The sequence below is a fragment of the Oryzias melastigma genome, linkage group LG2 (genome assembly GCF_002922805.2).
Source record: "Oryzias melastigma strain HK-1 linkage group LG2, ASM292280v2, whole genome shotgun sequence".
Taxonomy (NCBI): Eukaryota; Metazoa; Chordata; class Actinopteri; order Beloniformes; family Adrianichthyidae; genus Oryzias; species Oryzias melastigma.
In genome coordinates, this window is record NC_050513.1 from 10,886,839 (window position 1) to 10,899,987 (window position 13,149).

The 13,149-nt window shown below is 39.6% G+C and overlaps 1 protein-coding gene across 2 annotated transcripts; it reads left to right on the plus strand.

Annotated features, from left to right (window-relative positions):
* Positions 1 to 4,537: 4,537 nt before the first annotated feature.
* On the plus strand, positions 4,538 to 10,237 carry LOC112160050 (TSC22 domain family protein 1). Of its 2 annotated transcripts, none has more exons than XM_024294383.2 (3): positions 4,538 to 5,106; positions 6,872 to 6,923; positions 8,863 to 10,237. In XM_024294383.2, the coding sequence occupies exons 1-3, from the start codon at positions 5,012 to 5,014 to the stop codon at positions 9,124 to 9,126; spliced, it is 411 nt and encodes a 136-aa protein (XP_024150151.1). In that variant the 5' UTR covers positions 4,538 to 5,011; the 3' UTR covers positions 9,127 to 10,237. The 2 variants fall into 2 exon arrangements, with proteins under 2 accessions (XP_024150151.1, XP_024150150.1); XM_024294382.2 differs by lacking the exon at positions 4,538 to 5,106 and adding an exon at positions 6,368 to 6,735.
* The last annotated feature ends 2,912 nt before the right edge of the window (positions 10,238 to 13,149 follow it).

A 13,149-nucleotide genomic window follows, 5' to 3' on the forward strand; every position in this document is an offset into this window, starting at 1 on the left:
AAGGATGAAATATTTTCTTTCTTTTTTATTTTTATTTAACTATGCATTAATTATTGTCATATTTAGGGTGGTGTCTCATGCCTGTCAACCAAAATAAATCACCTCAAACAGATTTCTGCCTCAGCACAAACACTCTCTCTGGGTTATGCATGAACTTGTCCACTAGGTGGCAGCAAAGGGCCATAAATCCTCCCTGTTAAAATAACGTTTGTTTATGTAAGTCTGAAAAAATGCTTTGCAAGCAAGGCTGGAAGTGTCCTTTCTGCTTAGAATGAATGAATCTATACCTAAATATTAGTTTTAATTAATTTTTACATTTTATTTGAATTTTTTGTTTAAAATAAATGTCTAATGCATGCTTTTATATATCATTAATGTGGTGAAAATCATTTTTCCTTCATAATTTTGCATTGCAATATGCAAAAGGACACTAATTTCCATTTGCATGTGTCAATATTTATTAATAATTAGTTTAAGAATCGAAATTCCTTACAGCTGATTCTGCTACTGCAGTGTGTCACGTTGGCTCGCCTTGTGCTTCCCGCGCAGCGCTGCAGGATCCTGCAGCGCAATGCATGTGCACGCATTCAGAACATTTATGACTGCAGCTGTTGGAGGAGGAGGGGGGTGCTTTACGGTGTGTAAAATAGTTTGTGCTTACAGTCAGGGAGTTGCTCCTACCTTTCAGCCCGTGGGAGGACGCCGTTTTTCACACTTTAAGTGATTGTGTCCGCTTCTCGCTTCTGGCAGCTCTTCAAGTTTTTTTGTTTTTTTTTTTAATAAAAAGAGATAAAAAGATGATCCTTACAGATTACCGTTGTGTTTTAAATATATTTTATATTTCGTCAAACATATATGTATATATTATTTTCATTTTCAACCTTTGTGGTGTAATCCCGCTCAATGAAAGCTCATTAAAGAACATTCCGTCCAGTTTCTTCATCTGTCCATCATACTCCACCGCCGTTGCTCTTGGGGAACATTTTCTTCTCCCCTGCAAGAGAAATCACAGCAAAGTGGTCTTTGTAGCGTCCAGTTGTGTGATTCTTGACCTTTCCCGCTGTTTAAACACAATCAGCGCTCCACGTGAAGCTGCGCTCCGCATGGAGCCCCGAGCGGCGTTTCTCCAGCGCCGCTGTGAGGATACTCGCCACTCAGCTTTCCTCCCTCTGTGTTGTGATTGCCAGAGAGGCTTCAAATAAAAGTTCATGTAATTTCAGCTAACGGTTGTGTAATATTTAGTCAGAGGCGAACGTTTTTTGTGGGGCTGTGATGGAGGGAGTTCAGCGAGAAAGTCTGTGTTTTTGACGGAGATGCTGTTTCTCCTCCTGGCTCGTATGTTACAGAGGCTGGTTATGTAAGGCGTTGCGTGCATGGCAGAGCCGTCCACTCACGCTCCAGAGAGCTTCAGCTATGTGTGTCTGCGGTACTCCATGACCTGTTTTAAGTTCTTCCTCTGAATTTATATATACGTGTAAAAAAGCAGGACCGTCTTCACTCATTTGTGCCGCATTTTTGCCTAATTTTGGAGCTTTTGTAAATGTTGAAACGACTGGGTCTGCTACTGTATCATTATGAAGACGATGTTTACAGACTCTTGGCAGAGGCCTCAGACATTGAGAAGTTAGAGAAGAAAAAATTCCCCTTCCTTTGCTGCGTGTGTTTATGTGTGTAATCCGCCTTGATCCTTCGCCGGCCCGAGTCAGAAGCATCCCAAACCGGATCCCGCCAGTTTTCCGAGCACACACATATACACACACAAGGACACACAAACGGAGTCTCATTCCAGCGCACGGAAAGAGAGGAAGTGATGCGTACGGAGATGAGCCTGCACATGGATGGAAGGATGGATGGAGACGAGAAAAAGAACATTTTTGTTGATGCTATCTATCATATCCAAGACGTTTATGGAATAGATCTGACTCCAGACTGCAGTTTTTCATTCAAATTAGACCTTTCTGAAAATGAAAACCTGGTTTGACGGAAGCAAAAGTGAAGAATCTAAGTGAAAATGAGTAAAAGGATCCTTTTGTTTTCCATTTAAGATCCTTATCAGACCTCTAGAAATGGGTAGTTTTTAGTCCCACTCCAATAAAAATTATATTTTTAGCAAGTTCTTGTGGTATTTTTCTAATGATGGAGGACATGCATTAAGAAAATTAAGATAACATTTGGATTTCTGAGTACTTTTTTATTCAAATTGTTGCAAATCTGGAGCATTTTGTTTAAAAAATAGCCTATTTGTGATGTAGAAAATAAAATAGGCAGGTCACAAGCTTTATGTGAGGGGCAAACAGAGAGCTCTCAGCAACAGTCTCCATGGTAACGATCCTGCCCACAACTAAGAACCAAATCTCTCATAAACTCCTGCCAGTCTGCAGAAACTATGTCTTGGAGAACATATTTTTTAAATTTTGGGCTAAAAACGACATAATCATGATTAAAAGACCACTGGAAAACTTTAAAAAAAAATGGATCAAAGGATGACCGGAGGGGGACTTGAAAACAATCTCTGTTGCAAGGATCATCTGAGACTTCTGTGGAACATTTAAGGACTATGACGCCCAAATTTAAGGTTTAAATAGTTTTGTTGAGTTGAAACATCATGGTTTTTAACGCCATCTGGTCTTTTCATCCCGTCGGCTGCTTCCTTCCTCTCTGTTGCTCTTTCGGGTGTGGCAGGTATAAACGCTCCCTTCAGCCAGACGGCTGCAAGAATCCACTTTGCTTTAAGGGAGGAAGATGATGGATTGTTAAGGCGACTCTTTTAATGTTTATTTTTTTGTGTAAACATTCTGGTCAATCATTTGTCCCAAGAGAAGTCCGGCTGGGCAGAAGCCGCTCTGCGATTGGCCGGCGTTACACGACCGATTGACGGCTTTGTTCTAACGGTTTGGACATTTCCGATGTTTTTTAGGGGATCGTTTGGACCAAATTGGTCCCAGCAGTTGCTCATAATCAGCCAACGCTTCAGCGCTCTCATCTCCGACCGCCCGCTGTTTTAGAGGCTAATGAAACCCGTAATGCGGGGAAAACGATTGGCTTCTAAGATGTGGTTGTGTTTCACCCAGCTTCTTGGTGGGCTTCCTTTAGGAGCAAGTTTTGGCTGGTTTTTGTTCCTCCCTATTGTTGTTGTTGTTATGCTGCTGGTTATTTGCGCTCCACGTGAACTCCTTATCTAATCTGCCATCCTGTTCGGATCTCCTTTGTTTAGACTGGGGTGAGACTACGTTTCTGCGGCGTTCTCCATCAGAGAACTTTTAGGATTGTAGAGGAGTATGGAGATAAAATAGACTCACCCTCATTTGTATGTGTAGAATTCTTGTTTTGTAACTCATATAATACATTTTGTGCGTAACTTTTAGTACTTGAAATTATATATTCACACATACAACAGTTACAAAATTTAAAAAATACAATTTACACATGCACAACTTTACATTAAAACATCTTGAAACTAATTATTTTCAGAAATGTTTAAAATTATGCACACAAAATCGCATTTACGCACAAATCTGTTATCAGACTCTTTTCATGTCTCTTGTTTTGTCCATAAGTGATGCGTTTAAATGCTGCTGGAATGCTGGGTCATCAGAGTTTTGTTATCAACCACTTTAAACTTAAATTTTTCACTTTCTTAAACAGATATGCCTGATAATTAATATAAAAGGTCTAAATATGTGATTTAAAAATCACGTAACACTAAAGCTTCTCTATTTTCATTGCTCCCTCTTACACACAATCAAGAATTGCGCACACACAACTAAACATTTATGCTCAATTAAAAAAATACACACACACAACTCTAAAGTTACACACAAATCAAGAGTTGTGCTCATACAACTATAAATGTACACACTTATCAAGAATTACACAACTAAAAATGTATGCACAAAACAAGAATTACTTAAATACAGCTTAAAATCTACGCACAAATCAAGATGTATGCACACAAAAATCAAAATTGATACACAAATCAATAATTACGCAGTCAAATCCAAAGTTACACACAAATCTAAAGTTACACGCAAATCAAGATGTACTTACACACAAATCTAAGGTTTTGCAAAAATCAAGAATTACGCACACACAACTCAAAATTTATACATAAATCCAGATTTATGCACACACAAATCTCAAGTTATACAAAAAGAAATTATTACACAAACGACTTGAAATTTACGCACAAATTAAAAATTACGCACACCCATTTTGAAAATTACTCACACAAAAATCCAAAGTTACGCACAAATAAAAGATGACGCAAACACAAATCCAAAGTTACATTCAAATCAAGAATTATGCTCACACAAATAAAAAATTACGCACACATAAATCGTGAATTGCACACAGAAATCAAAATTTAAGCAACAATTAAGAGTTACACATCCACAAACCAAGAATTATCCATGGACAAATCAGGAATTATGCACAAATCAAGAATTACACACACAAATTTAGAGTTATGTGTGCATAAATCCAAAGCTAAACACTAATCATAAATTACACACACAAAAGGGGTGAGTCTGTTTTCTCTCCATAGAGGAGGTGTTTGTGTGTTTATCCTAGAGTGGAGGTGGCAGCAGCACGCTGACGGGGTGTGTGGTCAACCATGGCTCATCCCATTGGACGAATCCCCTTTAATCCCCGCTCTGAGTTTACATAACAACAGAAGGGAAGGTGACGTGATTCTCCACGCGGTGACATCATCACCAGCCCTCCTATGTCTCCGCTACGCGCGCCCAATCCTCTCACAATCTATACGTGATTCCGGCTTAGGAAGGAGGCAGCCAGGAAGGGCTTAACGCACAAGCGCACTCCTTCTGTACACACTCCCCCGTCTCACACACAGCTCCGTCCCGGGCTCCTTTGTTGCCCATGAAGCCCCGTCGTTCTGCAAAAGGGGGGGCTGGGGCCAAAGGGCGCCGCGGAGTTTGTTTTGGAGATTTTTTTTTTTTTTTCTTTTGGTGGTAGTGGGTCGGATTGTGTGTCTGTAGCCTGAGCTGCGTCAATGAGAGACAGAGGGCTGGAAGGGGCAGCAGCACGGGCCCGGGACAACATGGCCCTAAAGCTGTTCTTCTGGGAGCTGGAGGAGCATCTGAAGAGGTAACCGTGGCTGTGGTGTCGTCACGTTTGGTGGGAATTTATGATGCTGTGGCTTTGTTATGTTGGCAAAAACGTACTTGCAAGAATCACATGGGCACGCTCAGCCTCCTGCCCACTAGAGAACATGATGTACTGGGGTTGCACATGTATGCATGTTTCAATGAAAGGCAGATCTCACCTGCTATCAGCTGCTATCAGTGTCAGATTCCACTTCCTCAATTAAAGAAGGCCCCCTCATTAGACCCCAGTGTCCTAAAGCAACACAAGCATGCATCTCCACAACATTTAATAAGATCTAAGGGGGTAAAAATCGCTTTCAGGACAATATTTGAGAGCAAAATTGTCACAGTTGCTTCGACTCAAGAGTGGGATTAAGCTGAAGCAGGTTAAATATAAATATACCAGGTTATAGGCCTCTTACGGAAGGGATAAGTCAAGTGTTTACAGCACAATAAGGAGATCAGAGCGGTTCCTGGATATTCTCCAGTGGGACGTCCTGTCTGAAAACCGATTGTGTGGATGAAAGTTTCTGTCTTCTGTTGTTCTTTTCTTTCTTTTTTATCTCCACGCCAGCTGTGTAAACAGAGCGCCCTTCCTTTGCTTTCTGTGTGTTTGTCCAAACAGTTTCACGGCAACGCCAGTTCACGCCACTCGCTCGGATTCTGTTAGTTATAGTGATCCCACAATTTGTGGGTCAAATCTTTGCAAAACAGCAACAAAAATTTGTAAAAAAATAAACCCTAATTTGAATTAATAGTTTGACACAAAAAATGCTGGTATACTGTAGGAGCGCAGCTATTCTCTTTCTATATGGTTTGCTAGTTTGTAGTCACTATTTATCCAGTTGAAGTGCTAAAAATCAAACTTTTAACAGCTAATTAATTGCAAAAAACGTAATTTAGTATCATAATAAACAACATTTTTTTTGCTTCTTTTTATTTTTATTTTAAGTTTATTTTGGCATTTAAAACGATTTTCACTCATTTTTGCATTGTGTGTACTACTAAGTATGACCGATAGGAGGAGACATTGCCTTTTCTAAATGCTTTGAATCACCTGGCTGAAAATAAAATTGACAGACGGAAGTTTAGGACAGAAAAACATTTTTTTTAAAATATATCAATAAATTCCGGCTATAACAAGTAGAAGCAGCTTCTGTTTAGTTCTAGTAAACGCGTTTACACCGAAATACCTTCCAGGTAGAGAGCAAATAAAGGAGCCCGCTCCAGTCCAATCAGCATCGCCCCAGAATCGGTCCAGCGCATATATTATGCTAATGAGCTCCCCCGCTCCCAGCCAATCAGAGCGCGGCCCCTCTCCTGCACGAGCGAGGGAGCCGATGTTGTCGGAGCCGCAGCCCGCCGCTCTCGTCTTTTGTGTGCAGGTTCGCCCTCCAGATGAGCGGAGCGGCGGAGCGCAGCTCCACTATGCGCCATTTTTCTACTTTTCTACCGGTTTTCACTGCCAACGAGCCGCCGGCGGGGGTTTTCATGGGCGGGATAGCATGAGTTCCCGCTGCTACACTGCTGTGGCGATGGACCTTGGCGTTTGTCAACTGAGGAATTTCTCCATATCTTTTCTGTCCTCGGTGCTCGCGAAGGAGTGCGCGTCTGTCAGGGTCGATAATAGGTAATATATATAAATATAGATACATATTTGGCGTTTCCTCTAGTAGATGGGGCTCAAAAGTGAAACTAACGCCGCAATGTTGCATCATCCCCCCAAAAACGAACAAAAACACGTTTTTTTCTTTTGTTTTTTGCAGCTCTTCGGGCATTGGTGTGGTTGCCATTGACAACAAGATTGAACAAGCCATGGTAAGTGGTTATTTTTAACCCTCTTTCTAGTGTTTGTAAATACATGCTCATGTATGTGCTGCTGCTGCCTCCGGTGTTATGTAACCAGATGGGAGGCGGCCCCTCCTTCAACGTCAAAAACCCCCTTTCAGTTCCAAGTTTATTTCACAGTTTTGTATGAAATGATCGTCAGCGCTGAGTAGCTTTCACGTGTTGCCACGTGTGTAACTCGATGTGGGACAGGCAAAAAACGGGTTCTTCTCACGCCAACCTCCCTTTCGGTTCTCATGCTCCAGTCCAGCCGATGCGTGTTGCTAGGCAAGCGGCAGCCTCCCCCCGCGCAGTATAAATAACTCGGCCGCTGATTGGCCCCTCCCACTCCGGCGCAGGAACATTTTGTTCCCTGGATGGGCCCGGAGAGGGGAGGAGTTCCCCCCTCCTCCTCGTCTGAATGGACTGGCCCAGCTCCTGCATCATGAGAAGCGTCTAGAAAAACACTTTTTGTTCATTAATTTCCTGTTTCTTTATATGGTTGAATAAAAATGTATGAAAGTGAGACTTTAGATCATGAATACTGATGCATTTTTTATGTTGTGATAAGACAGTAAAGGCGTCAAGATTTCATTTTTTGTAGTTTTAGAGCTCAAAAGTCTAAAATGTTCCCCTCCTAATACATTTATTAATTATTTACAAATAGATTATGTAAGCTGAAAGCTAATTAAATGCACATTTTTAATTAGAATTCTATTGAATTTGAGAAAAATAACTTTCTATGAGGAGCCACAACTATTTAAGTTCACACCTTTCTTTAACCCTCTAACTATAAGTTTGAATAACAGCATTTTTGTCCACAAGCTCCGCCCCATTCTGATGCTTCCACTTGTAGACGATTAGATCCATGTACGTCTTTGTTTTCATCGCTGAGATGGTTTCCGTTTCAAAACTGTACGCCTGGCTGGCTACAGTTTTGATAGCCGTTAATGTTAGCTTGGGGGTGTGAACAGAGAGCTCTCAACCCAATGTTTGGCCAGCGCTATTGGTGCTTTCAACAATTTTTGCTAAAACTATGTTCTAGAAAATGACAGATTTTTATGATTTTAGGGTCTGAAAAACAGGAGTCTAGCAATACGATAAGTATCGCGATACATGTGTCATGATGCAATATATATCTTAAGACAGTTCTAGACAATATTTCACTACGTTTTAAAATTGTGACTTAATAATTATCTGAATATGAATCCATTTTTCACAAAAGTAAAACAGTAAAATACATATTATTTAATGATCAGAATGTTAAGACTGCAACTGTATGTAATGAACAAGGTTCTTTTACCCATGGTCCTTTTGTTTTTGTAATTTAAGAAACATTTAAGCGGAAAACAAAAGTAAGACTGAATTACATGTTTGCTTTTAAATAACTAAATATTCCCTTCACAGTATTTTAAATCAATACAAGTACTGCCAAATAAAGTATCGCGATATTTCACTGAATTGATATTTTCTTACACCCTTACTAAAAACAGCATCACCACAATGCAAAAATCCAAAACTGAACAGGATAAACTTTATTGAACAAACTAAAACTAAACTTTCAAAATTTGTTAAACATTAATATCAATAAAAAAAAAAGTCTGAAAATATAATTTCAGAATAAATCAACTTAAACCGTAAATAACATGTTTTTTTCACAATAAAAGTATATCCTGTCATAATTGTTTAAGTTAAACTTTTTTTTAGCAAAGTGCGTGTTTGTGTACAGTGTTTGCCAATGTAGCTGAAGCACTGCATTATGGGTTTTGTAGTGAAACTGATGCCACTGTTATATTTCATCGGGCAGCTGAAGTGCTGCATTATGGGAACTGTAGTTGATTTGTTTGGAAATGCCTCAAAGGATGATTAAAGTTGGACTTTATAGTGCGATTGAGGTTGTAACCCCTTGCTCGTCCCTCTCGTCTTGTAGGATTTGGTGAAGAGCCACCTGATGTATGCCGTGCGAGAGGAGGTGGAGGTCCTGAAGGAGCAGATCAAGGAGCTGATCGAGCGCAACACTCAGCTGGAGCAGGAGAACAACCTCCTGAAGAACCTGGCCAGCCCGGAGCAGATGGCCCAGTTCCAGGCGCAGGTGCAGACGGACGGCTCTCCGAGCAGCGCCGTCCAGCCCCCGGTCCCCGGAGGGAACGCGCAGGTCCTCCCGTCCACACAGAACTCCGGCACGTCGGCGTAGCGCGGAAGCCGTACACTGGAAAAGCCCACTAAAGAGTAGGACTCGAACATCAGCAAGACCGACCATGCCAACATCAGGAGGAGCACTAACCAGAAAAAAAAACCTTTTGTTTTGTTGCACATTTAATTTAACTAAAAGAAATGGAGTTGCACCGGTGTGTATGTGTACATATGTGTGTATGTGTGTGTGTGTCCGTCTTCATTTCGTCTGCAACTTCCACTACCTGCAACTTCTGCTACCTGCTTCAGACAATCCTCGTTGTCATGCTGGTCGTAGTCTCACAGTGAGGGGGAGGACAGAGCGATCAGAGGGGCTCGCCGTTTTCCTTTTTTTTTTGTCCCTTTGCACTTCTCTGCAAGCGGCGTCGAAAGACTTTTAAAAGGCATCACCGTTCCACATCCCTGTCCTTGGATCTCACACCTTTTTATTTTTTTTTTCATGGACGGATCATTCATGCAGGGAATTATTGTTATTTTAAAAATGCAGTAGCAGCTGGAACACGTTTGCTGTTATTGTTTTAAATAATGACCTGACTGTTTGTAGGTAGTAAGTTTTTGTACAGATGAGAACTTTTCATTTTTAACTCTGCCAAGTGCCTGGTTTCTAACCATAGATACATATATGAAGCGTTTTTTTTTATTTGTTTTATCAGTTTGTGTATATAAAATATATATATATCTATGGTTTTGCCAGGTTTTGACCTACTTGTGGTGTCATAACTCAAGGGGGGGGGCAACAGAAGAGGACGTTTTTACCTCAACACTAAGATGCTGTCTCTCTCCTGCAGTGACTCACAATTTTTGTACTGTATTCCCAACAAGCCTCTGCTTCAGGCTCACTTGCTCAAATGATCTGGACTCTTTACATTTGGGGATGTGTGTAGCTTTTGTTTATTTTTTGTTTGTTTTTTGTACAGCCAAGTGTGTGAATTGCTCGTAGTGCAACTGGAGCTCTGAACACAATAAGGAGACAGTCGGTATAAAGAAAGGAAAATGCCTAGCGTCATTTGTGTCAGGTTTCCTGTGCATGTTCCTTCAGCCCATCACAAATGTGACGTTTCAAATTGCACTAGACAGTTGCACCTCAAATAAAAACATGAAATAAAAAAGTAGACTTATGTGTATTCATTTTTTTTCCAACAGATTTCCATGACAACCATTTTTTGTCACTATTTAATATAATATATTTGCATTAAATCTATTCATAATTGAATTATTAGGATAATCCAGCAGATAAACATTAACATTTTGCCAAAACTCATACTATTTACCTAAATTTATTAATAATAAATAAGCTTTAAACTATTCTCAATATGTTCCTGACTTTAAACTTTATTATAAAAGACAAAGGGAACCCCAAATGCACATATTTGTGCCATCATTTCTACTGGTAGAATTCCAGCTGCTCAAATGAAAATTCGCGCATGCGCACTCTCAATGTCAATACCGCTCACATGAAAGGCTGTTATTGGTTTCTGTAGGACAAGCCTTCGTGTGCTTTTATGTAGCTCCGCCCACAACAATTCCAGCAGTGAATGTGACCATCGTGTTCGGAAACAATATGGGCAAAAACGTTTGTTGTATATCGTTAAAGCTACTCATGACTCCATTTAAAATAAAAATTTAAATAAATAAATAAAATAAAATTCGAGCTTGACGGGGTTTTGAACCCGCGTACTCTGCTCGGGCGGCAGTTAATATCTTTATTGTACTTTTTCAGGACGCCATTTTTATGAGAAAAAAACAGGATATGTATAACACAGAACGACAGTAACGGTATATAATATTTTCAGTCGTTCTAGAAAATAACCCGAACATTGACGACGTAATGACGTTTTCTAATACCAACGTGTGTTGCATTCAAGTCAAAATCGGTCAAAAATCTTTTCAATGTAAAAATTACTTTAAAATAAGAAAATGTAAACGTTTTAACTTGAAGGTCTTTTGGTAAAACCGATTTAAAAAACCCACCGAAATAACCTATAAGTTTAATAAGCAATGTGTGGTTTTAAATTTCGAAATAGTAATATTTCCGATACCACCCGTGAAATACACACTAACCAACTTGTAAAGTAAGTTACAAGCTAATCATTTTGCTGTGAATTTCTAGAACATTCTTTTACCCACTAATACTATAATATTAGAAAGACTGCGAATTTCCTGTTTTATATTTATATTTGAAAGTATTTTGTCAGGGATTTTATAAAATAAAATTGAGCACTTTGATGGTACGATAAAATTACCCTTAAATTGTGTTTGGGTCAAAATTGACCCATTTTCTGGAGAGAAAATTGGTCAATTTCGACCCAAACACAAATTTAGGGTTAAAATTGTGGTTCTTTTTGGTTATATGTAAGAATAATTCAGGTTTTTCTTTTCAATTTAGCATTTATTTGTTTATTTTTTTGGTTGTTTATCCTATTTTTTTATTATCAGACACAGAAATATATAATTATTATCCCAAAACTTAAATTCCAGTGAAAATTTAAATTTCAAGGCGAAATTATAACCTGAATTATATTTTTAGCACCATGTATGCTCCAGAGATTACTAATTTCATACAAGTTTGACATTATTTTGATTTGTGAGAGCTGCAAATAAAGTGAAAATTAATTAATCTACTCCAGTGGAATGAACCACACACATCCGGAGAGGCTGTTTCTTCATCTCAGATCCTGACCTCGTCGTCGTGTGTCTGGCCGGCGTTTCCTGCCCTCGTGTCCAGATGGCACTTTCGCAAATCCCATTTCATTGACAAAAGGTGTTTTTCTCCAGCAGGCCAGCGTGGGGACGGGATGTACCCAGAGGCAGAGGGGATCACACGTGGATTACCGTCGTCTATTTGTGTCGCGGTTGATGTTTGGGGAGTTTACATCGATATCTTTAGGGAGGGAATTTCTTTGATTTTTACCCGATATTTCCAGACACTAATCTGCTCCGGAACAATCCTGTCTATCCCCCCCGCCCTCCTATAAGCAGACCTCCTGCAGTGCTGTTGCTACATTCCTTATTGCTGAGAAAGCAGGTGGCCTGCTGGTTTAACCCCGAATGTCCAGACTGCCCATAAGGATGCCGAAGACCCCAAGCAGGGATTAGCTTCATCTAGTGTCCGGGGAATTAAAATATACTGTTTGTACACAACCGGAGGGCAAAGCTGCACATAAAACCCCAAATAAAGTCAGACTAAACCCAGATTTCGTTCTCAATAAGTGAAAGAAATCCACCCTGTTCTCCTGGTTGATCCAAATGTAGTAAATTCAAGCTTCCCTGCACCAAATTTTAGACTGCTATAATGATCTAATGTTCTCGTCCTTTGGAATGCCCCCTTCTGATTCTCTTTGCACAAATCTAATAAGTTAAATTTGCCATCGGGGAGTGCGGCATGCTCCTCATCTGGATCCGAACCAGCTACTGTTCTACAGAAACGGAAGAAAAAATCAGATTTTCAAAGCAATTTTGCTGCACAAATGTTAAGATTTATGATCCTGTTTTCTGTTTTTTCATTGTAGTTTTGTCCTTTTGCTTTGTAAAATATTATTATTATTATTATTTATTTTATTTCGTCTCTTTATTTCCTGTCTCAATTTTACCCTAGGTGATTCATTTTGTAGAATCTTGTACATTTAGATGTTTATTTGTTTTGTTTGTTTGAGTGTAGCCACAGGGTCTCATCGTGCCGGTTCCAAACCCGGATAAATACAGATGGTTCTGTCAGGAACGGCATCTGACATAAAATCTTTGATCAACCAAATATGTGAATCAGACCTATGATGTCCACACTGGATGGGTGGAGGCCCAGGTTTACTACGACCACCATGGATGAAATCATTTTATTATTTTATGAATTGTTTTATACTTGAAAACCCACTCCAATTAAATTGTGTTTTTGATTACCATGTTCTTGTGGTATTTGGTTTTTCGGATAGTGGATGACATAAGTAGAGAATATTAAGCTTAAAATTGAGTTTCTGAGGTTTTTATTTTAAATTAACGTGAATTGAAAAAGGGCCATTTGTAAAAGATT